At 46.1% G+C, this 26,887-nt stretch overlaps 2 protein-coding genes across 7 annotated transcripts in view; one reads left to right on the forward strand and one right to left on the reverse strand.

Annotated features, from left to right (window-relative positions):
- The first annotated feature begins 9,060 nt into the window (after positions 1 to 9,060).
- Positions 9,061 to 13,290, forward strand: LGALS3 (galectin 3). Its single transcript, XM_038180228.2, has 6 exons — positions 9,061 to 9,198; positions 10,969 to 10,990; positions 11,141 to 11,545; positions 11,789 to 11,877; positions 12,161 to 12,329; positions 13,020 to 13,290. Exons 2-6 carry the CDS (start codon positions 10,973 to 10,975, stop codon positions 13,173 to 13,175), a joined length of 837 nt encoding a protein of 278 aa, XP_038036156.2. The 5' UTR covers positions 9,061 to 9,198; positions 10,969 to 10,972; the 3' UTR covers positions 13,176 to 13,290.
- DLGAP5 (DLG associated protein 5) overlaps positions 9,989 to 26,887 on the reverse strand; it is a 28,781-nt gene continuing 11,882 nt past the window's right edge. For 5 of the 6 annotated variants that reach the window (XM_027458527.3, XM_027458528.3, XM_072038102.1 and 2 more), the window contains exons 9-19: positions 26,700 to 26,830; positions 26,487 to 26,616; positions 26,034 to 26,119; positions 25,329 to 25,489; positions 23,177 to 23,269; positions 21,772 to 21,991; positions 20,426 to 20,657; positions 20,019 to 20,076; positions 17,251 to 17,422; positions 16,850 to 16,899; positions 15,469 to 15,771 (exon numbers count right to left, since the gene is read on the reverse strand). In XM_027458527.3, the coding sequence (XP_027314328.3) occupies positions 15,649 to 15,771; positions 16,850 to 16,899; positions 17,251 to 17,422; positions 20,019 to 20,076; positions 20,426 to 20,657; positions 21,772 to 21,991; positions 23,177 to 23,269; positions 25,329 to 25,489; positions 26,034 to 26,119; positions 26,487 to 26,616; positions 26,700 to 26,830 (1,456 nt within the window). In that variant the 3' untranslated portion in view covers positions 15,469 to 15,648. Of the gene's footprint in view, positions 10,909 to 15,468; positions 15,772 to 16,849; positions 16,900 to 17,250; positions 17,423 to 20,018; positions 20,077 to 20,425; positions 20,658 to 21,771; positions 21,992 to 23,176; positions 23,270 to 25,328; positions 25,490 to 26,033; positions 26,120 to 26,486; positions 26,617 to 26,699; positions 26,831 to 26,887 lie in introns of those variants that run through there. The other variant, XM_072038101.1, reaches the window with a different exon arrangement.

The following is a 26,887-nucleotide window of genomic DNA, read 5'->3' on the forward strand; positions in this document are numbered from 1 at the left end:
AGCACAGCCCAGTGCCCACACACCACAACCTCCCTGAGCACTCGAGCTTTGCCATGAGGAGGTTGGCCACCTTAACGCATCCAAACAGGGTAAAATCAACTCTCCCTCCATCTCTTGAAGACAGAGCAGGAAGTTTTCTCCATTCCCAGTTTGCCTCTCCTGACCTCTCCCAGTGGATACTCACCAACAGGATGGAAAAATAAGGAGCCCAGTTAGAAAGGTCCAAAGGCAAAAGAAGCAAGTCGGCAGCAACAATACTGCTCAGTGCAAGAAACTTGTCTGAAACCACAGCCTGAAAACTGTGCTGACCATATTTTCTTATCCTACACCCAAATTTGGAGTCCCAGTTGTCCAGAAACAAGCATAAACAGTGCTTCCCTCCTCACTACACAATTCTCACTTTTGTAAGAGCCAAAAAGCACACAACATTCCTGGCTATCCTGAACCTAACAGCAGCACAGAATTCTTTGCCATAAATCAGATGTCCTAGTACAATTACTTACACAATGCTTTTTATTTTTTTCCCCTTTAAAAGCCCTTGGAATGGCCAGTAACTTCATTGTACACCAAAAAACACCGCTCGACATTGCCATAAGCATGCACAAGTCCTTCAAACTCTTCGAACATAAACGAAATGGGCAAATTAGTGATGCACAGCAAAGCATCCAGTGGCTGGAGTTGCACGGATGTTTCTTTTCCCCAAAGAGAATACTGGTGAAATTTCCGAATTGCATTTGAAGCCTGCTCTCCTTTTAACAGAGCGACAAATGCTGTCAGAGACCAAAGCGAGTCACATCGCTTCTTACTTTACAAAGAAGTGCTATAGCCCCCCTCGCCTCTAAGAAAAAACAACACAAAACCCAGCAGTAGAAGTCAGAGGAAAAATAAGAGTTTGGGATTGACTCTGAAGACACAGTACATAAGAAGAAATGTTGCAATATGTACTTAAACATCTGAGAAACGTAGCTATACACTGCTTGTAACACGACAGAATTTTACATCAGGGAAACAAAAGGTAATTACGTTTTCTACTTAGGTCAACATATTGGTGATTCGGCTACATTTCTTTGAAGGCAGCATCCATACATTCTCACTAGGGATTTACTGCATCTTTGCTGCATTTTGAGTCTCTAGGATATTTCCCCAAATTGCAGAATCCCAGACCGGCTGAGGCTGGAGGCCAACCCCTGCTCAAGCAGGGCCACCAGAGCTGGGTGCCCATGACCATGCCCAGCCGGCTTTTGAAGACGTCCAAGGACAGAGATGGAGCCACCTCTCTGGGCAGCCCCAAACAGCACCAAAACGTTTCCTGATGTTCAGAGGAAACCCCCCCGGGTTTCGCTTTGTGCCTGCTGCCTCTTGCTATCTTCTTGCCATCCTCTATAGAGGAGGTAACAGTCTGCACTGAATCAAGCAGATGGAAGATCATTTACGGGTTTTGTTCTTGAGTCCCACTCGAGTGTGCAGCACAGGACAGCCACTGGCAAACTCTTTGGTTCACATAAGAGAAAGACGCAAGTCTACAGCTCTGGCTGAGACACCCTCAGCACTGTCAGGCACTTGCGGACACAGGGTTGGGCACTGGACATCTTTCATACCCTAAGTGTGAAGTATCACCTCCAGACAGCAAACATTTTTCTGCTTCAATTGAGCCTTCAAGCCCCCAAATCTCAGCAGCAAGTACCACACAAATCTTTAAAATGTGGCAGTGGGTAGGCAGCACCTGCAGGATTTGATGCTCTTGTAACCTTTGCTGAGCTGCTGATCTTCAAACCGATCTTACAGCTGCTGAATTTCCCTCCCCAGAATTACAAGTGGCTGTTGGTTGTTGTTATACTTTTATTTTACTTTATTTTACTTTATTTTACTTTATTTTATTTAACCGCTTCTTCTGCTCAGTGGGCAGGTCCTGGTGATGCCATGGCCATGTCACAGGGGACAGAATGTTGGCGGTGGCCGTGTCACAGGGGGAGCAGCTATAAAAGGGCCGCAGCAGGCCAGGCCGGCCAGTCCAGCAGAGGAGCAGCCAGATGAGTTGGGGCTGAGGAGGGAGAGGAGAGGCCCTCCAGGGCAATGAAGGGCGGCCGCTCCCCTCCACCTGTTTTCCTGGTTTTTTTTTTTATTATTATTTATTATTACAGATAGAATCCTGGAAAACGACAGAGCAAGACCATGGCTACAGCCTTCTTCCAGCACTCCACTGGAGACGTGTCAACATTCGGCAGGAGAGATCCCTGGACTCCATGGCCACTTGCTAATGAAGGTCAACTCCCCGTCCCTTCCCATATTGTGCCACTGGCACCAACCCCACTAATGTCTTGTTGCCCATATTTGTTTCTCTGCTAGCCTCAGCGCTGGACACGAACACGAGCCCATGACACGTCAGCATTCGACAGGAGAGATCCCTGGACTCCATGGCCACTTGCTAAGGAAGGTCAACTCCCAGCCCCTTCCCATATTGTGCTGCTGGCACCAGCCCCACTAATGCTGTGGCCACATCACAGTGGGGCTGGGGACACAGTGGGCCCAGGAGAGGCCTGGTATTACACATGGGCGGTTCTCTTGTTGCCTAGCCTCAGCGCTGGACATGGACAGGAGCCCATGACACGGAAACATTCGACAGGACAGATCCCTGGACTCCATGGCCACTTGCTAAGGAAGGTCAACACCCCGTCCCTTCCCATATTGTGCCACTGGCACCAACCCCACTGATGTCCTTGTTGCCCGTACTTGTTTCTCTGCTAGCCTCACCGCTGGACATGGACACGAGCCCGTGACACGACAACATTCGACAGGAGAGATCCCTGGACTCCATGGCCACATGCTGAGGAAGGTCACCTCCCAATCTTCCCTCATCGTGCTGCTGGCACAGGCCCTGGTGATGTCAGGCCACATCACATCACAGCGGGGCTGGGGACATGGTGGGCCCAGGAGAGGCCTGGTGTTAGACATGGCGGTTCTCTTGTTCTCTGTACTTGCTTCTCTGCTAGTCTCAGCGCTCGACATGGACGTGAGCCCCTGACATGTCAGCATTTGACAGGAGAGATCCCTGGACTCCATGGCCACATGATAAGGAAGGTCAACTCCCAGTCCCTTCCCATATTGTGCCGCTGGCACCAGCCCCACTGGTGTCACGGCCACATCTCAGTGGGGCTGGGGACAGGGTGGGCCCAGGAGAGGCCTGGTATTACACATGGGTGGTTCTCTTGTTGCCTAGCCTCAGCGCTGGACATGGACACGAGCCCATGACACAGAAACATTCGACAGGAGAGATCCCTGGACTCCATGGCCAATTGCTACGGAAGGTCAACACCCAGCCCCTTCCCATATTGTGCTGCTGGCACCAACCCCACTGATGTCCTTGTTGCCCGTACTTGTTTCTCTGCTAGCCTCACCGCTGGACATGGACACGAGCCCGTGACACGACAACATTCGACAGGAGAGATCCCTGGACTCCATGGCCACATGCTGAGGAAGGTCACCTCCCAATCTTCCCTCATCGTGCTGCTGGCACAGGCCCTGGTGATGTCAGGCCACATCACATCACAGCGGGGCTGGGGACATGGTGGGCCCAGGAGAGGCCTGGTGTTAGACATGGCGGTTCTCTTGTTCTCTGTACTTGCTTCTCTGCTAGTCTCAGCGCTCGACATGGACGTGAGCCCCTGACATGTCAGCATTTGACAGGAGAGATCCCTGGACTCCATGGCCACATGATAAGGAAGGTCAACTCCCAGTCCCTTCCCATATTGTGCCGCTGGCACCAGCCCCACTGGTGTCACGGCCACATCTCAGTGGGGCTGGGGACAGGGTGGGCCCAGGAGAGGCCTGGTATTACACATGGGTGGTTCTCTTGTTGCCTAGCCTCAGCGCTGGACATGGACACGAGCCCATGACACAGAAACATTCGACAGGAGAGATCCCTGGACTCCATGGCCAATTGCTACGGAAGGTCAACACCCAGCCCCTTCCCATATTGTGCTGCTGGCATCAGCCCCACTGATGTCATGGCCACATCACGGTGGGGCTGGTGACACGGTGGGCCCAGGAGGGGGGTGGCACAACACACAGGGGTTCTCCTGTTAGTGCTTTTGCTTCTCTGGTAGCCTCAGCGCTGGACATGGACACGAGCCCATGACACCACGCTCCTGGCCGCCTCTCCTTGATGCACTGCTGGAGACGCAGCAACATCCTACAGGACAGTCCTACAGAGGAGCAGATGGGGCCATCAGCTGCGGACGAGATTCTGCAACACCCCACACTTGTTATATGAACTTGTTGATGTGTAACCTTTTCTTAATAAAAGAACTTTTCTTAATAAAATGTAATTTGGAGAACCACTATGAATTGTGATGAAGTATTCAATCCCTTCAATCCCTTGTATGCATAAAATATAAAACTGCTCCTACACATGTCTAGAATTAATTTCTTTGGGAAAAAACTCAAAAAGATAAAACATTCTATCTTGAAAATAAAATGAAACTGGAAAGGTAACCCACAAAAGGTATTGTAATTTTACACTACTGCAAGTAGTGTAAAAGCTTCAAACCATATAAACCAATAAAAGGATAAGCTGTAAGAATAACAGCTACAGGACAAGAAGAGTGAGCCCTGACGTGCTCGTGCATGTGAGGTTGGTGCCAGCCCTCTGCAGGGCCGTGCTCCAAGTGAAGGACTCACATTTAAACGGAAAAGTATAATGGGACGTCATCCCTAAGCATCTAATTAATTATGGAGCTAATCACCTAGGGCCTCGTCTGCTTCTTGTGTGTCCTCTCAGGTGCACAATGATTAATTAATGGTGCATTCGCTGAAGGGCTGTTTAGTCAGGAAGGGAAGGTAGCGGGGCTTTTCTCCATCACAGCTACACGTCACCATGTGAAAGTAGCCCCTTCCATAACATCCTCGTAATGCTTTTAACACTTTTTCCCATTCTGCGTGGCCCATCCTGCTATTCCCATCTGCTCGGGACCCTCCTGACCCGTGGAGCACCGCCTGGCCCTGGCTGGAGGTAGGAGACGATTTGGCCTCCCCGGCCGTCGCTGTGCCAAAATTACCTTACAGCTGCCTGCACTCGGTCGGCTTCTCCCACCAAACCCTGCCCCGAAGCTCACAGGCTCTCTGCTTGTGCCTTGTGAGAGGTTTTGGATGCTCTCATTAAGCAGTGCTCATTAAGCCCAAGCCCTGAGTGCTAATTAGCTGCTAATAAAGCCCAAATTTTGGTTACAAGCTAATGGCTCCAGTTACTATAATTACTCGCGTGCTGGCGTTCCTCTCTTACTTTTATTTTTTGCTTGAGGGAGGGCGGCTGACATCCGTGTTCTCCCAAACCTCCTGCCCACACGGAGCCTGTGGACACCAGCTCTTTGCCCAGCACCCTTTAAATGCACCCTTGGAGCTTTTGCCTTCGTCCTATTTCAAATTTAGCTTAAAATCCTCATCACCAGGGAACCACGAACAAGGCAGAAGCACAGCACGAACAAGGCACTAGACCTTCCTGTCCTTTCTCAGATGTCCTTATTCTTTTAAAAACTTCTGCTTGGTAAAACCAACGTCCCCTTCTTCTGCTAAGCAGCAGCAGCAGCAGAAGACAAGTGCCTGAGGGAGACGAGTGCTCAGCACAGCTGGTTCTGCTGATAGCGACAGCCTCATCGGCTCCTTCTGCTTTCTCCAGTGTCAGGTTCGGGTTTTTAAGGTTCTTCTGCACTGAGGTTTTCCCTAGAGCAAGGTGATGCTTGGTGGGATTTGAGTCATTAAGCTCCTGAATGAGCCCCCCCTACACCTTGCCCCAAAAAGGGGGTGCATGTGGAGGGGTTTCTGATGCACCCTTGGGGAAGGAGTGGGGCCCTTCGATTCCCTGCTGATCTCAGGAGTGCTGGGAGGAGATTTCACAAGCCAGGCAGGCACGGAGTGAAGGCCGTCAGGTGCTTCAGCTGTGATGACCTTGTTTATTGCTGGGAGAGGTGGAGATCGCCTGGCATGCAGGGATGAAGTGGCATCTCAGGGAGGTGCAGCTCCTGGGAGGCGTTGGTGGCACTCACTGAGAACCTTGGTCCTGTTCCTGTGACCGGAGCTGATTTTACTGCACCTCCTGTCCCCGTCTGGAGAGGTTGTGTGGGGAGGAGGAGGAGGTTGTGGCCGAGTGGGGCCGCTCGGTTTTGCTCTGAGCACAGCCTCAGAAGCAGATCTGCAGCCCAAATACTGCATGTAGGGACAGAGCCGGTGGCCCCTCTGGCCTAGTTTCTATCCTCGTCACCTCATGGTTGTCTCTCCACAGGCGTAAATCTGAGATTTATTATTTTTTAATGGAGAAAAGGAGGCTGAGGGGAGGCCTCCTCACTCTCTACAGCCACCTGAAAGGAGGCTGTGTTGGGGGGGGGTGTCACTCTCTTTTCTCAGGTGATGGGATGTGAGAAAGCAGCCTCAGGTTGTGCCAGAGGAGGTTTAGACTGGATTTCTTCATAGAGAGGGTGGTCAAGCACCAGAACGGGCTGCCCAGGGTGGTGGTGGGGTGTAGTTAATTAACCCAACGCTAGTCACTGGGTAAACATTGCTATAAGGCCATTGCAAGCAATCCCTTCGATAAAAAGAATTTAATAGACTGCAGCACTTTGAAACTATCGCAGAGCAGCTTCTCAAAGTTGCTCCTGGAGGGAAACGTTTAATAATTTATAATGCCTTATGGCGTGGTGGTGCCAGAGTGTCTTGGGAAGCCGGAGTGAGGAGAGGTGGGGTGAGTTAGTTCAAGTGCTGGGCTGAACCTAAGCACTTGGTGGAATTTAGCTCATTAGCTTACCTCTCGCCTCACTTCTGGGTCGCCATAAAATACACCTCGGCATTGCCTTGCTATCAGATAAATGCTGGGCATTTTAAACCGGGGAAATTTTAAACTGGGGAAAGCAAATCGTGCTCAAGGACTGTTTTTGACCTCCATGAAGGGCAAGTCAGAGGGCATATTGCTAAGAAACAGCGTGATCTGATCGGTCGAGCCGTCTGCCCGGGTCCTCCATCTCTGTTCCTTGGGCTTTTTGTTGTCTGTCAACAGGCTGCTCTGCCAAATTGGGCTTGTGTGTTACACAGTCTCCAAAGCAAGCAGGACCCTTGTGAGGATATATGCCTATATCTGAGAAAGGAATGAGGCTTTCATCCCCGTTGGAAAAGCAGCCAGATCAGGTGGCCAGGCAGCACATCACGACACATTTGAGCGCTGCAAGGGCGTGATGTGATCGGTGACTGGCATCTGACAGAGCTGCCACGTTCCTGCGCTGCCATTTGCTTCCATCTGTGCCAATAAAACCAGATACTCTTTTTTTTTTTCTTTTCTGAGAGACAAAACTTTAAATTGACAGTCGCCACACCTACGTGTCTGACGGTGCACGTAGCAGGGCGATGACGCGGGTGAAGCGGGGCAAAGCAAAGTGCAGGCATTTAATACAGCTGCGTGCAAAGGGCTTTCCGAGCCCAGCCCAGCCACGCTGCAGGGATGTTCACTCCTCTTCTGCACTCCCTGGTTTAGAGAAATAAAGAAACTAACCAAAGCTCAGATTTTGGATCTTGTTTTCATTCCTGGTTAAATGTTTTTGTAACGCTCTGTGACTGTTGTGTAACTGGAGGCTGTAAAGTTTATGCAGTGGAACTTGGAAAAACAGGCAAGCCTCTTTTGTAAATGTTTGGAGCTTTGGAGCAAAATCCTGAAAACAGCAAAATAGGTTTTTCATGAGAATATCTCTTGCCAAAGATGCAGGGGTAAATCTTAGGATAGAAAGAGAAACAAAATACAGCAAAGTAACTGGTTAATAGTACAGCCTCATCAAGGAAGACAAAAATCACTGGTACCTGCCTAAAAATCCCCCATGCATGTCACCATAACCTCCTGAGCTGGCTCTGGAGGTCTGCAGCACTCGATTATGGTGTGCTCAGGCAGGCTGGGTCAGACACTTGTGTGAGGAGCTGAGGTGCTGCTGTGGAAAGCCCTGATTGCCTCTCTCACCTGTGGGATATCTCAGCTGAGGATATTCCTGCAGTGTAGCAGGGATCCTTCACTGGTTTACATCCTCTCAAGGTGTCTTTGGCCAAAAACATCCCCAAAGATACCAAACGTGTATTTACTGCATCGAGCTTTGGGTGCTGTGACAGTAAACGCCAACGTGCCCCTGGGCAGCTCTCATCAGCCCCTTTGTGCACATGCAGCTTTGGTCTGAATCCCCGTTACGAGCATTATTTGGAGCCGAAGGATGCTAAAATCTGGGCTTTTGGGACCTTGGAGGAAAGAGGAGGACCCCCAAAGAGAGAGGACAGCCCTAGAGGAGCGAGGAGGCCGCCCTCTTTCAGAGCCCAGTAGTCTGGATAAGCGGAGATGAAATGCAGAAGAGTGATACTAAAATTCATTAAAAATCAAACTCGACCGATTATTCCCTTGTTTTTCAGCGTCAGCAGCAGCATTAGCTCAGCTGTTTAGTTGAGCTGCTGCCTTACGGAGTTATTTCTAGGTCTGTAATGGCACCAACAGCACCGTACAGCGGAGCAGAGCCCCAGCATTTCTTCGTGTCACCACAAAACCAGTCAGAGCAAACAGGAGATGTGTCAGCCTTAGCCTGCAGAAAAAAATACCTTGTGTGGGGAAATTGTGGCTGCTGCCGGCAGCGCCCTTTCCGTGGCCGTCCTGAGGCAAAGCAGAGGCCTCAGGCTCCGTGTTCAGCCATCGTGAGGGTGAACAGCCGGATGGTGTCAGGGCACTGAGGGGTTTTGGGGTTGGCAGGGCAGCAGTAAGGTGCTTTTGGGAACACAAATTTGGGTTCTTTACGAGTGGTGTTGCTGGTGGCCAGCCTCAGGCCATCAAGGCCGGCCTCACGCCACAGGTCCTGGCGCCTCGCCACCCAGCTGAGGCCTCCTGAGAGAGACAGGAGGTCAAAAACTTTAAAAAAGGGTTAAAAAGTGGTGGAAACACGGGGGCTGGAGGCAGACCCCAAGCCCACAAGCCCAGCAGGGAGGGTTTTTGGAGGCTCCCCTGCGTTTTCTCAACGGGACGAGGCCGCCCCGGGGCCGGGCTCGTCGCAGCCGCCCCGCCCCAAGCGGGGCTGGGACTGGGGCTGGGCCGGGCAGGGTGTAGGGGAGGCAGGACGGACAGACAGACCGACAAATAGAGCGGCTGACAGACGGACAGACAGACCGACAGACAGCGGCCGGTCCCGCTGCTGACAGGTAAGGGGGCTGCGGGGGCTGCGGGGTGCTGAGGCCTCGCGTCCCAGCAGGGTAAGGGGTGTGTGGGGGCTGTGGCTTCGTCCCTCGCTGGGTGTTGCTTCCCCTTCATCCCCCTTAAAATCCCCTAAAAAATAATAATAATAAAAAAATGAAGCCCGTTCCCAAATGGCTTCCCAACGCCGAGGCCCAAGGCGATGCGTGGCCGAAGGCTGAGCCTCGAAAGGAGGCAGCGGCCGGGAGCAGACGAAATCCCCCGCTGCCAGGAGAGGTTTTATAGGGACGGGTGTTACGGGGCTGTAAGAGGGGCTGGTGTGGCCCTGCTTCAGCCCCACAGGCTTGGAGGTGGGTGAATATTGAGGTTGGAGAGGCAGGGAAGGGACAGCTGTGAGGGTTTTCCTCCTGCGCTGGGCAGAGCCGATGGCAGAGCCTTCACCCCACAAAGCAGGAAGCCAAAAAGGCTGGAAAAAAAAGAGATGGCAAATAAAAGCCGCAAGGTACGGGCAGCGCAAACATCTGCTGCTGGGTGCTGGCTGCGAGGTTGGCCCCGAATCACGCAGGTTTGGGGCGCTTTGGGTTCACTGGTGCCCCTCAGAGCTCGTGCTCTGCGGCTGATCCTAAAGCCAGGTCTGCGCTGCCCCTTGTGCAACTGGATGTTTCTTCCAAAGGGAGCGTCGCTCCTCTGCTTTCAATTTGGAATTTTCCTTTTTTTTTCCTTCCTTTTTTATTTTTTTCCCTGTTTATGAATGCGCTCTTTGACAAGGAGGAGCTCAGCTCCGAGCCGCTGTGGCTGTGAACACAAAACTCAAAACAATTTGTAAAGGGGCTTTTACCGGCTGGCCTGGCGTTGCCACCAGCACTGTCACCCCCTTGGGTGACATGGGGACAGCGGGGTGCTCGGGGGGAAGGTGACCCCCCTGCCCTCCTCCCTGCATCCCAGGCCGGCTGCAGGCTGGGCTCCTGCTGCTTTTGTGGCTGCTGTTCCCTGCTCTGCCCCCCCAGAGACTTGTCTTAGAGTTTTCCCTGTGTTGAAATCCCCTCCAGCATCACGCCACGGGGACGGGGAAATGAGTAATGCCTCTGCCTCTGTCATCCCAAAAGGGCTGTGGGTGCAGGGAAGAGCCGGGGGCAGCGAAGGGCTGGCCGCAGAGGGGTTGTGCTGGAGGCAGAAAGCAGCTCCCCGTGCTTGATTTATTTTTTATGAAGTGTTTTGAGGTTGGAATAAATCTTCCGGCCCTGTGAATGCAGCAGATCTGGCACGTTCTGGTCGGTCACATGCAGAGCTCTGCCCTCCTTTGCGTGTGGTGCTCGGAGGGTGTGGTGCTTCTGTGGTTTGCCACGAGCACGGCGCTTCCCCGTGGGCAGAGAGTGAAATCCGGGGGGAGGCTGCAAGGAGCCGAGACCCCCCCGGGGCCGAGCCGAAGCAGGACCCCGGGCTGGGCTCCCCACCTCCAGCTGGTGCCGGCAGCGTTGTTGTGGGGTCGATGGTGGTGCAGCACTGACATCCACTGCTGCTGGTGGCCGGAGGGTGGTTGGTTTGGGTTGGTTTGAGCTGTTTTTGGTTGGGTGGTGGCCCTCATTTCTCCCGCATGTCCTAGACCAGGTTTCGTGCTGAGGTGCCCGAGCTGTCTGCTCAGCCTGGCAGGTCGGTAGGAGGACGCACTTCCCAGTACTGTGAGCTGGAACTCTCCTCCCAGACCTCCGTTTTTCAGGCTGTGTACATCAAAAAAAAAAAAAAAAAGACCTAAACATCCTTTGTTTTTTTCATTTTAGGGCTATGGCAGACGGCTTCTCTGTAAGTATCGATGTCTTTAAAAATTGTGGGACACGGTGTTGTTCCATTGCACTAAAGGGGGGACTTCTGGTGGGATTGGGACCTGGGGGGGCTCCACCTGACTCTGCCTGCCCCACCTCACCCTCCTCTTCCTTTCCCCTCTGTCCGCAGCTCGCTGACGCCTTGGCCACCAGCAACAACCCCAACCCCAACCCCAACGCCCCCATGCCCCATGGCTGGCCCTCCCCTGCCTGGGGGAACCAACCGGCACCCGGGCCGTATCCTGGGGCTCCAGGGGCATATCCTGGGGCTCCAGGGGCATATCCTGGGGCTCCAGGGGCATATCCTGGAGCACCAGGGGCATATCCTGGGGCTCCAGGGTCATATCCTGGGGCTCCAGGGCCATATCCTGGCGCACCGGGGCACTATCCTGGAGCACCAGGGCCACATCAAGGACCACCAGGGCCGCATCCTGGACAACCAGGGCCACATCCTGGACCACCAGGGCACTATCCTGGAGCACCGGGGCCACATGCCATAGGAACACCGGCGGTACCAGGGATGGCTCCTCCAATGGTAACAGCTCCATCATATCTCGAGGGTTTCTCTGTCCTCTGCCTGATTTTACTTGGCCACAGGAGGGATGTGGGGCTGTGCGACCCCAGGAGGGTGGCTCTGGGAGGCTGCGTGCGCAGTCACAGTGCCGCTGGGCTGTCCTGGTGTGTTGGAGCACCAAAACCCAGCCCCTGCCTGAGCACAAGCATTCTGGTACTCATTGATGTGCTGTTCTGCTCACACTGAGTCCTTCTTCTCTCCCAGAAAATCCCCTTCGAGCTACCCCTGCCTGCAGGACTCATGCCTCGGCTGCTCATAACCATCACGGGGACGGTGAAGCCAAACCCCGACAGGTACTGGGGGCGTCCAGCACCCTGGGCGCGGGGTTTCCACAGGGTTAGGGTGCTGTAGGATGGAGCGGGGGGCTGGAATTCACTTTCTGTTCCTGAACAACACCTGCATTGTGTAAAATCAAACCTTACACAAAATAATTGTGTTAAAGAAACACCCTCTCATGGCCTAATGGGGTCTGTAGGTTGTTTTTTTTTATGCTTATTTGCTGCTGCTTTTGGCAAGTCCTGTAACAGAGCTCCAGGATTTTGTAGAAAAGCAGCTAATCCGTTATTGTCTTTGCAGATTTTCACTGGATTTCAAGAGGGGGGAAGACGTTGCCTTCCACTTCAATCCCCGTTTCAAGGAAGATAACAGAAGAGTCATTGTCTGCAATTCAAAGTTCCATAACAACTGGGGAAAGGAGGATAGATCAGCTCCTAGATTTCCCTTTGAGCCTGGAATGCCTTTCAAGGTAACAAAAAAAAAATAAAATAATTCAGTCTTAATGTGCAACAGCACCCACATCGTGCTGGGAGGCCTTTATCAGGACTGTGTAACGAGACTCCCTGTAAGGGCCTTGATGATTTTGCACAAGAAATCAGGTCCCAGAGGCTGCTGCTTATGAGTAAACTGGTATGAGCAGGGGTATGACCAGTGTGCCTCTCCAGCTGCACAGGGCAGCAGATCTCATGGCACCTTTCCTACATTTCTTACCCCTTCCTGCTGGTCCAGGTGCCCGTGGTGTAACTCATTCCTATTTCTTATGACATCCTCCCTGTTTATGTTGGCATTCTGCAGCAATCACAGGGCAGGTTTCTGTAAGGCATTCTTTATAGCAGCCAAACTCTCTCCACAAGCTGTTTCTCCTGCAAAACGAGTGAACTCGGCTCTCACTGCACGAAATGTAGGATACTGCTGCTTGAGAACACTGTCATAGTCATGAGACAGACACCGTGAGCTAAAACACCAAAGAGGAAGAGTAGGGCAGGGCTTTAGGAAGGCAAAGGTCAGTGGTGTTTTGGCAAGCTGAGTGTCACCAGACTGGGCTCAGCTGGTATCAGCCCTCAGTCACTGCTATCCTGCTAAAATTAGGACTTAGAACTTCCTTCTAGGACAAATCCAATGATGATTTTTGTTGCTGATTTGGCCTTTTGTATTTCAGCTCCAGATTCTCTGCGAGGGGGATCACTTCAAGATAGCAGTCAATGACGCTCACTTGATGCAGTACAACTTCCGTGAGAAGCGGCTGAATGAGATCACCCAGCTGTGCATCAACGGGGACATCACTCTCACCAGCGTGCTGACTACCATGATATAATGAAGGTGTAGTTTTATCACAAACTTAGCACTCATTATAAGGTTATAACAGGGCGTAAGGTTGGTGCTGTACACAAATATTTTGAGGCAATAAAATACTTTCACAAGTAAAATTAGTTTTTGGCTAAGAAACTAAAAGACAATATCCTCCACCAAGCTCAAAGGTGGAAGTAGCTGAATTTCTGCTGTAGTGATTGAATCTCTTTGCCAGAGGATAATGACTGTGAGCCATTTGTGATTCGTAAGGAGAGAAGTATGTAGGAAAGCTGCCTGTAACATACAGGCAGCAGTTCTATGAATTAGGGCAGCAATCAATCTTCAACCCCATCTTATCTTCGCCTCCATTCCTCTGCCAGGTGGAGCAGTTATTCCTTCCTCACTAAAGGAATTAAAGATGCATAGCAAAGGACTTCAGTTCTTTCCCCAGGGGAACCACAAGGGCAGGGATTGCAAGATGAAGCTGTGAGGGGGCTGTGCATGAGTCACAGCAGTGTCACTCCAGTGAGGCTGCCTGCCAGGCACCACTGGAAAAACACAGAAAACTCAAGAGCCTCTGATCTGCCCAGAACAAGGTATTTCAGGAGGTCCAGAGATAAGCCTGAAGGGAGCAAAATCTCTCCCCTAAACTGTGGCTAGAACAGTCATCCCCCTTCCTTTTCATCTTCCTTCTCTTCATCTTCTTCTCACTGGCATCAAAAAGGAAGCCATCACAACTAGCTGCTGCTGAGGGCGGCCCAAATCAGCACCTCCTGGTCACATTTCTGTCTCAAGGGAGACGCACGCAGTACTTGCGTTCTGTACTGCATCACACCGGTCATGAGACTTTTGCTTCTCTCAACTCTTCACTTCTCAGTCAGTCAAGACCAGTTTCAGGGTGGGGAGGAATTTTATTGGCAAGTTCACGCCATGAGTCAGGCTGGTAATAAAGTGTGTTCCCTTTGCTGTGAGTCATTCTCTAGTCTTTCTGCAAAACAAGAACAATGCAAGAGCCACTACTGAAGTCTTCAAGGATCTCTTCGATGCCTCATACCCTTTTATAACAGTCTCTTTGTTTATCCTTGGAGGTACCGAGTTACAACAGCGTTCAGACTTCCAGCAGATGCAAGCGCCTAGGCCAGGACACTAACATTGGCTTAAGCATATATGTCAGATGCCAAAAATCCCTCGTTACCACTACTCATTGCACAGTGCTGAGCACTGAACAGAGCAGGCAAGTCAGGAAGAGCCATCGTTTTGTAGTTGTCTGTAAAAACAGAAGTTAGTATTGAAGGAAGTTCATTCTAGCACAGTAACACCACATCAATTTGGCTTCCTCTATTTATTTCAGTGCAACCAGCACACATCTTCTGGGTTAAAACTTCAGTCCAACGAGAAGCCCCAGCTGTAAAGGCAATGCTTTCTACTGAGGGATTTGTATTACATTTGCTTAGTTTAAAATAGAGGTCAGTGGAAGAATGTGTGTACTATGCTGAGGTCATCATTGCAAGAAGAAGCCCAGTCAGGTACTTCTTAAAAATATAAGAACATGAGGTACTCATATATATATAAACACACTTTATATTTGCATAGCAGTAACTGGCACGCTCCTTGTGCACAAATACATCAGTTCAGGTAAGAGAATGCATAAGGAACTAGATGTGAGAGGCTGATGTTAGGAGGCCAGATGTTCAAAGAAAGGTTAAAAGACCTTCTACATGAAAAAGGGGTGAGAGAATGGGGTTTAGCTTGAAGGTACTTAAGGACGCAGCTCTCTGCTGAGTATCTAAAAAAATCAATGCCTACTTGACACACCGCAAGGAAAAGATGCTATCTGACCCTGAAATGCTTGTTCTAATTTCTACTGTCACAAAGCAAGTGATTGTTAAACACCAGGAAGAATTCCACAGGAAAGAATAATATGAATCAAGCCTTGTCCCAACTGCTGATTAAGCACAGTTGGCGCAGAATACTGGAGCCAAAGGGTGCAATAGTACCCTCATAACACTGACTGAATACAAAACAGTGCTTTGGGGTGGGTAACAGGTTGAGTCTCCCCCTCAGAGGTGCCCTCACATCACAAACAGGGCAGAGGTGCAGCTGCTCTCGTAAGCATCTGTTAGACAAACCTTATCCCATCTCCTGTAGAAAGAACTCATGAGGTAACAAAGGTCAAGACAAAAGCTTAGAGATGAACAGTTTGATAATGTGAAGTAGGCAGGAAATACATGAAATTATACAAAAATAGAAGTATTTCAGGTCGGAGTCAGCATATGTGATCACTGGATACAGCAGGAATAACCAGCAAACACCTCTAGTATTATACAGCAATATTTATAGTTCAATGACTGCGCCATAACACAGTTACGAAATACTTTAACAAGTTCCATTATAAAATACTACTGATATCACAAAACACAGTTCATGGGTTGCAGCCTATTCTAAACATCCTCTGATTTTTCTTCTATGCAACTTACACATTTTGCATCTCAAGTCACTCATTTTTCCCCAGAGGGAGGAAGAGGAGAAAATACAATCAGGTCACTGAACGTTTCAGCTGCTGCAAACTTCTGGGCTTTGTTCTTGACTGGCGTGAAGAGCAGCTCACCATCCAGCATCGGCTGCGAGAGAAATCAGTGTGAAGTAAGCACCCAAGCCACAGTTACCTACCTGCTTTACAAACCAGCACTGCAAGAACACACAAGATAAGCTAACAGTAAATTCTTCTCCCTAATGGCATCTGTGAGAGCAGCAGACCAACGGTAATTACTGACAGGCAACTGCTTACTTCTGTCAGGTGCCTGCCTGCTTGAAAGGCCACACAATCAAAGTACAAAAATGAGCAGAAATTGCTTTTGATAAGGCAGAAGAAGCACACGGTTCTCTTGCATCTCAGTCAATACTGCAGACACATCACAGGTTCAGAACACGTGAAGCACAGATCTGCCAAGAAGATCTGAAACCCTTCCTGAAAACTACAGCAATTTAGTAGACGTAAAAATACTGCAATGTGCTTGCTTTTAGGTGGTATTTTGAACTGCGGCTATTGCTTTGAAAAGGTAATTTACCACTGTGAGTACCAGTGTAAGAAGTAAGGAATTCTGCAAGTTTATTTCCAGACATAACATAAGTAGTGAATAGGTGGTCCACATTTTGAAGACACTCATTACTTAAAGCAGTAAGCTATGTTTTAGAGAGAATTTTTTCCATGCAAAACCAAGGAAGCTGTACAGCCAAGTTCTTTTAACAATTTAGAAGGTTTTGTACAAATGCTTTTCCCTGTGAATTTTACTTCTGGCTGTGTAAGATAAAGCTGTAGAAAAGGTATAGAATAAGTGTTGAGAACTCCAGCAAGGAATTGGAAGGAAAAGGCCAGGCAGTTCATTATATTAGTAAATATTTACAAGGAAATCCACAAGAAATTCATATGATCAATCTAATGAAATCAGATCATTCTTTCCATGACAAATGTCTCAATTCATCCTACACTCAACACATGCAATAAGGAATGAGTGCGAGCCAGTACAGCAATTCAGGAACTGTGGCCTGAATTTATTAGAATAAGTTGCATGATCTGACTCGATAACATCATTTTCCAGGGTTTAATTTATTCCATGTAGTAACTGATTCTGTAGCAAAGGTTAACAGTATTGCAACAGGCAGATTTTTGTAGTCAAATAACCTTAAGGGTCAGCTTACCGTATCAAAGGGGCTTCTGTCGACAGATATCAAATCACGACACAAAACATCTGAAAAAAAATATTCTTAAGGTTAGTCTGATACTGAAAGCTGAAAAAAGTTTGTTTTTCTGTGTTTACTGAAGGAAAAACTAAGTGGTCTGCACTTGCTTTTACTGCAAGCCTTTTATATCAGCTTTCTGCTTCACTTATCACGGGGAAACTACAAATAAAAACCAGGGAACTGTTTGCTCACATGCAAAGCACGAATAAGTCATACTAGCCAATGTAGGTTTTGCTATGAGCATGCCTAGATTAACCAAGCTACAATGACAGTGCTTGCAAAGAATAATATTTAGACCATCAAAACTTGAGATTAAACATGACCACATTGACTACACTAAGCAGCACTAAGATACGCACCTGTCTGATGCATTTTTGGTTCTCCATGCTGAGCTAAGTTAGTCTCTGTGCAGGTACCCTCCTTCTCTGGGCTGCCCATGACGATATCTTGTCCCTGTTGCTCTGGAGCTGACAGTTCCATCTCTTCCATGCCATCCATTACTTTTAACTCACTGTTAGAATTTTCCAGCACCTGAAAAACATGAATTAACTGTTCCTAATCCCTGAGAGTCTAAGATGTCAGCTATATTTGCTTCCCAGGGAGCCAAAAAGAAAGCCTTAGTGAAATTAGTAGGACGTAAGGCAGTTCCAATGACACTGGGAAGCTTTATTTTCTGTTTTGTCTGCTGTAAAAGGCAGTTTGTCAGCTTTTGGTGCAGAAAGCACAAAGGTAAAAAGTAGCCAGGATATTTAAGGGATGTGAGCTTACAGAAACCAGCACATCTGTGTTAAGTCAAATCCATGCTTCTAACCTATAGATTTTATAGACAAATCAGGAGAGAGAGTGGGGTGTGAATTCCAGTCACTGTACAAAAGAAAGGCAGAACAAAGGTAACAGCTTAACACTGATATATTTCACGTGGACTATTTCCCAAACACCCGCATAAAGTTGATATCATCTGAAAGAGGGCATGAAGGAAGTTCTTCCACATGAGAAAAAGATTTTGAACTTAAAGTGCCAAAAGCATTCTGAGGATGTTCCCTAATGAGACTTTACCTGAAGAAAAACACTATCAGAAGTACTGATTGTGAAAGATTGTTTCCCTACACAGTGGCATCACTAACAAGCAATTTCTCAGGTGACATGGAAAAGATGAAGTAAAAGGGGTAGGAGCAAATTTGTAAGCAAGATTTAAAAACAAATGCAGATGCATATGTACATGATGCATATGTGTGAATAAAGCCTGCTGTAGTCATGTACATGTGATATATGTTCATCTGATTCATGTCAGTATGGAACAGTGCTAGGGCCGCATGGTATGATGAATGTGACCTTCTGTCTTACATACCCTTGTATAACCACAAGTCTAAGAAAAACAGAATGGTTAATGTATATAGTTCTCGTACCTTGCAAAGGAATATTTTAACAATTTGTGTCACTAGAGAGCAGTTCCATCTGTCTCTGGGTCCTGCACTGGCAATTTAATTCTTCCACAGATGTGGTTTCTTCCCTTTCCTCCCAGCGTCCCAGTCTCCCCCTCATTATAGTCAAATTATCAAATCTTCAGAAATATTCCTCAAATCCATGAGCCTATTTGCTTTTGTTATTCCGAACTCTTATTCCTAACAGTTACAGCCTTTTTGCCTTCTTTGTGGTTGATTTAGCACTGCTACAGGTGTGACTGGAGTGTTCCTGTGAATGGCCTGTGAGGAATGTTTTAACAACATGTGAAGTGTCAATAGAGCTATTTGTGTTTGTATGCTCTTTCTTTGAAGTCTCTGATGTCTGGGGGTTTCAGAACAATTGCTAACAACTAGTAACTGTTAAGGCTTCTGAATGGGACACTAAGCAAGCCCCTGATATCTGGCCAGGTGGCCAGGAGATTAAGGAGAAGAAAGAAAGAAGCTGAAGGACTGCTAGAAGACAAAACTTGCAGGGGACACTGTGTAAGCTTTTGACATGCTGCCAAGGAGTACAAAGGGGAAGGACAAGAAAAAAAACTGAGAGGAAGATTAGGAGCCTTCAGCAGGAAAGACCCCCAGAGACTGATGCGCATGCTCCAGTAGAAGGGTTTGGATCCCGGAAGCTAATTATAACAACCCAGTTATTTTCAGAAGTAGTAATGAATATATATTAGCCTAGGAGCATAAAAATCAGCTACTGGATGTAACTGGTGTGCGTCTCGGTGGAGCGGAGACTCCCGACGCACCCAGCGCTGTTTGCTTACCTCTATTCTTTTAATAAATTGTAAACCTTGATTATAATCCTATTTTGGGACTGAGCAATTTATAACAACAGATCAAATAAAAATTAAGATCCTACATTTCCAAAGAGTGGTACTGAAGAATGACCAACTCTCCAAAGCACTGGCCTGCACTGAGTAGCCCAGTATTGCCTAAATTATGTGGGCTGCATTCCAGTTTAAAGATTTTTTTTTTCCCACTCAAAAAAGGAGTCTGCAAGCATCTCGGGTCATCCACTTCTGCACTGATAATTGTATTGCTAACAATGCTCTTGCTATACCTTTAAACAGTGAAACAGCCTAATTGTTATGGCAACATGAAGACAGAGAGCTAACTAATACTGTTACTTCTAGTCTGGGAACCCAGATACAAAAGCAGCAGCAGATCCTGCTGATGTCTACACTGAGAAGGAAAAAGCACCAGTCTGAAGAATGCAAAAGACATCTTGATGAATATTTGATCAGACATCCAAGTGTCCAAAGCCACTAAAAAAGGACTATTAAACCAGCAAGCCACCCTTATCCTGAGGGGAAGGATATTTTCTGACAGGAGTTCAGCTCAGGACAACAGAGAAACTAATGCACAAGCTTTGAACACAGAAGCCAACTGTCCTCAGAGAAGCTCCAGGGGGGTTTCCTCTCAGTCGGTCTTCTCAGGTAACTCGAGCTGGCACAGCAGACAGCCTTGAAGCATCATGTTATGCCTCCGCTGCTGACAGGAGGCAGTAATTTGCAGTACTGATTGCAACATGCAGCTCCTCACACATGTGGATCATTAATAATCAAACTTTAAGATGTGCACCACTTTACACATGAGTATTATTATTTTTTTGGCTAATAGTGGAGAACTGTTTAAAGCACAGACATGAACGATGCATGACTTACCTTAGATTCCTCCACTGTGCCAGCAACAGGAATGGGTTCTTCTGCATCTAGGGAAACGCTGAAAGAAAAACAAGAATGAAAATGATTGAGAAGAATGAAAACAAAGATTTTTTTTACTTTCCCAACTGATCTTAAAATTAGTTCTGCAATTATGCTCACTGGTTTGGCGCTAGCCAGCTATATAAGACTTTCTAGGCACAAAATAAAACTTCTGCCCCAGCAATGAAATTACATTTGGACAAAAGCTCTTCACATTTGCTTGAGGGAAGGAAAAGACACAAGGACTTCCAATTTGGTAGGGATGAAGGTGTTGTGAAGGTAACACTTAATGAGCATTTAGTATTCATTTTTCCAATTAAAACTAGAAAATTACTTATACAAAGTTAAAGCTGCCCTAACATGTCTACCTTTGTTCAAGACAACCACTAGGGAGAGTTTTTCCAGTGGTAAATTGGTGCATATTCAAATTCTGTGCTGGGTGGAAGCCTTTGAGTGCTGGTGTTGTTTGTTTTGCAGTTGTATCCTCAGGGTTACAAAGAAGAGAAGAATTGCTCTGAGAAGTTCTGCTGGATGATCTTGGAGTCGCCAGATTTTCAGAAGCATGCTGGGAAGATCTATGAGGTTTCTTTGAAAGCAAGTCTGAAAAAGAGCATTTCATGTTTCATTACCCCTGCAGTTTCCAAAAGATGGAACTGCTAAGATTCTAGCCAGGAGCACACTAGTTTTTATGCTTAATTGTTGTTCTAAAATGTTATATTATGATCTTATATACGCTGCAAGCAGAAGTTGAAAATGGTGACGAGAGCAGGTCTGTAAGTTAAAGCTACCTTCACTCCAACTAATCAATTTGGTAATTACCATCCCTTCACAAAACCTGGAATAACAAGATTTGCTGTTCTTATTAAGAAGTACATATGGTGAAAGACTTTGTCATTAATTTCAATATTCCACATTAGGTAATTCTGATAGAATTAAAAAGACAGATTCATAGTTGATGTTTATATAATTCTTTAATTGTTCAAACAGAGTTGCTCAAAGCTTTTCAGGACTCCTCTAGTAACAGGAAACATACTAAAAGACCGCTAATCTTGTGAAGAGAAAATCTACCTAAAGTGGGAAATCCAGTCATCTTATGAACCATAAATATGGGAGAAGCAGAACAGCTCTGAAAGAATCAAGGCTTACTGAAAATACTAGCTTCACAGATTTAAGTAAGATAGATGCTGAAAATAAGGTTGTATTTGGATTGTCTGCTCAAGAAAAGTGTTAGACTGCTTTTATAGCAGACGGGAATATATTACAACTTTGTTGAACATGAATACTGATCACAGATATATTGTATTTCAGCTCTGAAGACAGTAGTGAAAGATTTACTACATAAAAATTCCAATTCACATCTTTCAAATAAAGGACATCAGTCTGCACTGACTTTGAATGAGTTGTCAGCTAAGTCTGAAGCTCAGATTAAGACTCCATTGCTAAACATCCAAAAAGAAAAAACACCATGAACCGCCCGCTTTTACCTCTGAGTCTAAGCAGGGATTCCATGTTGCCATAATTGCTTAAAACAGTACAATCATATAGAACAGTTTACTTTGGTTTCCTGATGTAACTAACCATTAGTTGAAATATGAATTGTGCCCAGCACAGGAACTGTATCCAGTATAAGTACCATAATTCCTTCCTAGTGAGCTTGATTCAAATCTCTTAATTTTTTTTCAGGTCACAGAAATCACGATTATGTTCCACTTACCTGGAAAGTTTTTCACAGGGCTTTCAATTCTGAAAAATCCTGCTTCAAAAACCACTTTTTCTACCTCTGGTAGCTTATTCTGATGTGTACAATCAGCAGCTCCATCATTCCTCATTTTGTCCCTCATAGCTGCTTTTACAGCAGCAAGTCTGTTTCTGGCAGCAGTTCTTCCAGCTGCTCCCAGCTTTGGTTTGGACACCCCATTTGGAACAGTCTTTTTCTGAAATTGAAAGTCAAGGTCTCATTTGGAAGCTTAAGACAGAGGTAACTGCATGTGAACACCTACATAGCTGCCAGCCACACAGACAGCAGCAGGCAACAGCATTGCAGGACACAAAATCTCCGTTCATCTCCAGAATATCACTGAGTGCCATTCGGGGGTTAATGTCAGGTTTTGATGATAATTTAAAGTATTTTTCATGCCAAGCCTGCAGTTCAGAAATACGTCTTGTAACTTTCTTACAACTTTTTTTTAGCCTTTCTAGTTAATGTTTTTGAGAACAGTGGGATACAGGGACTCCTAGTGGCAGGAATATAAAGTAACCGCAAGGCAGACACTTGTCAACCAGAGGAGTCTCTCCTGGCACTCAATTTCTCAAGTTTTGTCTTGCATCATCTGTATGGTTCTGACATTTATAGTCAGTTCACACAGACCACATTTCCTCCGATTTCATGCATCTGGAGTTTCTTATCGACCACCATATCTTTTTTTATGATTAGTTGAGCAGTCTCAAGGAACTGTACAGAGTTTACACGATGTGAATATGATTCTTGATCTTCAATTAGAAACAGGTACAGATTTTAAACCAAAGTCAATAAAATAGCTTAAAGTTGATTTTGCAATAATCAATAACTTAATTTGGATAGCGTCAGATCCCTTTATGTTTGGAGAATTAGTAGTTTAACACCACCCATGATCTTGTTTTAAAGACACAGATAAAATTCAGCACTCAGTGCTTAAAACTGTGAGGCACTGCCAAATTCCTCCGTAGCAGCTTTATCAGTTAAGTCAGTGCCAACACCAGTGGCTCAGAGGAAGTTTTATATCTGAAAGGTAATTTCTGTTCCAAATTCTTCCTAGTAAGACTTACTAGCAAAGAGTCCAATGACTTCAAGTCATTAATTCTTAGTTTTAATCTTACCATCCAAAAGAGGCAACTAATATCAAACACCAACTGTAAGTGCATACAGGAGATAAGGAAAAAAGGGTGCACCTCGAGAGGAATTTTACTGAATAGATGTTGATGCTAATGTTCAAATAAAGATGACAGATGAATAAGGCTTTAGAAGGAACTTGCATTTAAGAAGCGTACTCATTATTGCAGTAGCTCACAAATTATTTTAAAGACCTCAACACACTTGCATCCTGATGCTTTAGGAGACATGCTTTAGGCTCTATTCATACCTTGACAATTTCTTCGCTTGGGACATCAAGTGGTTGCCACCCATTGTCTTGAAGCATCTTCAGATTATCAAACTTTTTATTCACATCTTCAATCTATTGGAAATCCCAGAGAAGTCCAAGGTTAATTCACAAGACTTACCAAGATTTACAAAAAAATGTTTACTGAAGTTAGATAACAACTTAAGCATTGTGCATTTAGGTACTTTTGCTTTAAATACAGAAGCAAACTAAACCTCCAACCAACACTAAGTATGGAATGTTCTCATGCAGCTGACAGAATGGTTATGCTAACATACACGAGATCCAGGTTTCATTTCTTTAGTTTAAAGTCAGTAGCAGAGGTATAAAATGATTTAGCAAGACACAATACATATAGTGGTAATCTTGGGGTGTATTATGAGGCTGCATTAGGGAAGGAATTGCCAGCAGGCTGGGGGAGGCAATCCTTCCCCTCTGCTGTGCACTGGTGAGGCTGCACCTGGAGAACTGCATCCAGTTTAGGGCTTCCCAGTGCAAGAGACATGGGCATACTGGAGAGAGTCCAGGTAAGGTCCACAAAGATGTAGAGTGTGTCTCCTAGGAGGAGAAGAGAGCTGGGACTGTCCAGCCTGGAGAAGAGAAGGCTCAGGGGAATCTCAGTCTTTAAATACTTGAAAGGAGGGTGCAAAGAGGATGAAATCAGGCTCTTTTCAGCAGTGCCCAGTGCCAGGACAAGATGCAATGGGCACAGTTTGGAACAAACAAGATTCCCTCTGGACATCAGGAAAAACTTTTTCACAGTGAGGGTGATCGAGCACTGGCACAGGTCACCCAGAGAAGTTGTGGAGTCTCTCTCCTTGGAGATCTTCAAAAGCCATCTGGACATGGGATCCTGGGCAGCCTGCTCTGTGTGTCCCTGCTTAAGCAGGGAGGGTGGACCAGATGGCCTCCAGAGGTCCCTCCCAGCCCCAACCGTTCTGTGATTCTGGGGGATAATCAAAGAGCTGGTTTACAACCTGCGACAGTGCTCACATTTAAGGAATGCAAAAGAGCACATTGCACAGGTTGTTACACTAAACATGCTCGAGTTTTCCATTGTTTAGGAGATGCCTCATGCAAGCTTGTTTGCCCTTTTAAGCTTCTGTCTTGAACAGCTTCCTGATGCAGTCTGCACTTGTGACATCCAGTGGCTACAGACAAACTAGTTCTGCAGCATTACCTTCTCCCTTACTGGTGCTCAATCCAGCAGCCTTGTTTTCCTTCAGCTCTGTAATGGAGACACTTTGCCTTATTTGCTAGGAAGGCCAATACAAGGCTTGTCCATAGCAGGTCTGTCACTGGAGGAACAAGTCCTTTACATCATCCCCAAAAATGCAGAGGATGCAAAAAATGAATGCAAGGTAGGGCAGAGTGAGCAGCTCTGTCACTCCATGTTTATCTATGGGAAAAGGGGGGGATGCACAGGGGAAACAAACTGCCCCCACAGACTGTAAAAGCACAGGAAAAGCCTCTTTTTCAAATTACTGGTTCTACAAACTTTCTCCTCAGTATCTCTGATGTTCAAGAAGCAGGTCAAACCCATATACTTCCTTCAGGCAATTCAAGATCTATGAATATGACCCTAGCATTAAATTAAATGCAAAGATGGATTTATTACAAGTTCCTTTGGTGAATGCTGCTATACAAAAAACTGCTGAGACATTTTGAGCATTTAGAATGTTATACTTCCTTCTGAAACCAGCAGAAACACTAGAGAGATGGTTTTCTATCACCCAGCTCTCCTCTAAAATGTTGTTGTGGTTTCTGCATTATTGGCATACTGAAGAATAGAACCACTACTTCCAGGTGAGTTCCAGGAATAGCTCCCAGCTTCTGGTCCTAGTGGACATTGTGACCAACTCCTCACTCCAAACCAGAATGAGATCTGCCTACATGCCTTCATTCCAGAAAAAGAGGTCCACAGCCACAAGATAACAGGTGAACAGGTTTATAAACCATAGCATAACATCAGGTACTATTCACTATTTAAGTGTTAAACAAGGAACTGCTTTTTTTTTTTTTTAACATACTGAAAGAAAACAGATTTTGGATTTTCAAATGAATAGTTCCAATCCATTGCTTGTTAATTACCCCCATCTTATTTATTCTAGTAGATTAACATGCAAGCACATACCTGAAAGTAAATCATATCCCAAAATCCATCCAAGTCTGTGCATGTTGTTTCTTTTTCACCCCGTTTAAATTCACAGTTATCCACCAGTCCTTCAAACTGTTTAAACCTTTCTGCTATCAGCAGTCTTGTCTGACCAACTGTTGTGCGAATGAGATCTTTAGCTGATGGTAACAGAAAACAAAAGTGAGCATAACTTGGAATAACCCATCATTTCACAGTGGAGGTAAATAAGTACTTGAAGAGTTTGGAATCTATTTTTTCAACTATTTTGAACTGTTCAGACCTGCAATACAGTCTGGAGCATACCTATCCACTGAACTTCTCTAAGCTTGCTTCTTTCAAATAAACTTTACCAACTCAAAGCCTTTAAGGCAAAAAAAAAAAAACAAATAAACAACAACTTACAAGTTAACCATATTCTTAAATAAAACTAAGTTTTAAAGTTGATGCATTTAAATATACTTAGAACTTACAGAAAAACTATTGTGATAGACACTTCAGTGTCAACTATTACCATATCAAATACTTAAGTTTTAAGATTAGGAGATGAAGCATGGCTTTTTGTCTTGAGACAGACACAACTCTAATACAACTCTCACTATGGGCTGCAGGCTACTTTGCAAATATACTCAGGTACACAAAGTTTCTTCTGTCACTGTGGTTACCATAACACCCCTCTCAGTGCCTACTACAGTTCAGTCTTACCATCCTCTGGTATGTCCAGCTCAAGTGTTCCATCCCACTGGAGGCACTGAGACATCAGCCTCTCTGTCTCAGACTGAAGAATTTTTCTAAAAATAAATAGTGAAAAATATTTTTTGGAGAACATTTGGAGAATAACCGTTTATTATTATCTTTTCACTTTCACCGAAGCTAGGCAATCTTTGAGCAGAACCCATTAGATTGCTTTAATTTGCTGACTAGCTGAGATTCAATTTATGTTTTACTGCTTTCAAGTTTGTGTTCCTTAGGAGGCATTAGCCTCCACGATTTTATATTCTTTACTTACACTAATACAAGAGGAAAGACAGGAGTGAGTTTCTACTGAGGTTGCTGGTGACAGACACCAACCACTGTAAACTGTTTAGAAGACGTTGTATTACTCATGTTAAGGACCTCAGAAGGGACAACAGTGAAGCAAAACAAAGAGACACAAACCTGAAGTAGGGCACGTCATGCTCTTGCTCTGTTATATCATCTGACTTTGTTTCAAGTGCTCTCGTGTCTGTAGAGACAGGAATTGTTTCATTTGATCGCTGAATGGAAGTCTTCTCATCTGAGTCTCTTGCTGAAAAATGTTAAAGGCACTTATTCAGAATTTGGTGAAAACTAAGAACCATTAAAATGATAAACTAAATGTGAACTTTGTACCTTGTTCTCCTTTCAGACTTGTAGTGATTTGCTGCTCTTGAGGGTCTTTTAAAAAAGGTGAAATCTGACTTTTTGAATCAGGCTCTTGTTCCCAGGAAAATTTAGTTTTACTGGATTTTTCAGCTATATTACTGGAAACAAAAACAAAAAGAGGCATGCTCAGACTTAAGATACATTGAGAAACTGAC

Source organism: Anas platyrhynchos, chromosome 5 (genome assembly GCF_047663525.1).
Source record: "Anas platyrhynchos isolate ZD024472 breed Pekin duck chromosome 5, IASCAAS_PekinDuck_T2T, whole genome shotgun sequence".
Taxonomy (NCBI): Eukaryota; Metazoa; Chordata; class Aves; order Anseriformes; family Anatidae; genus Anas; species Anas platyrhynchos.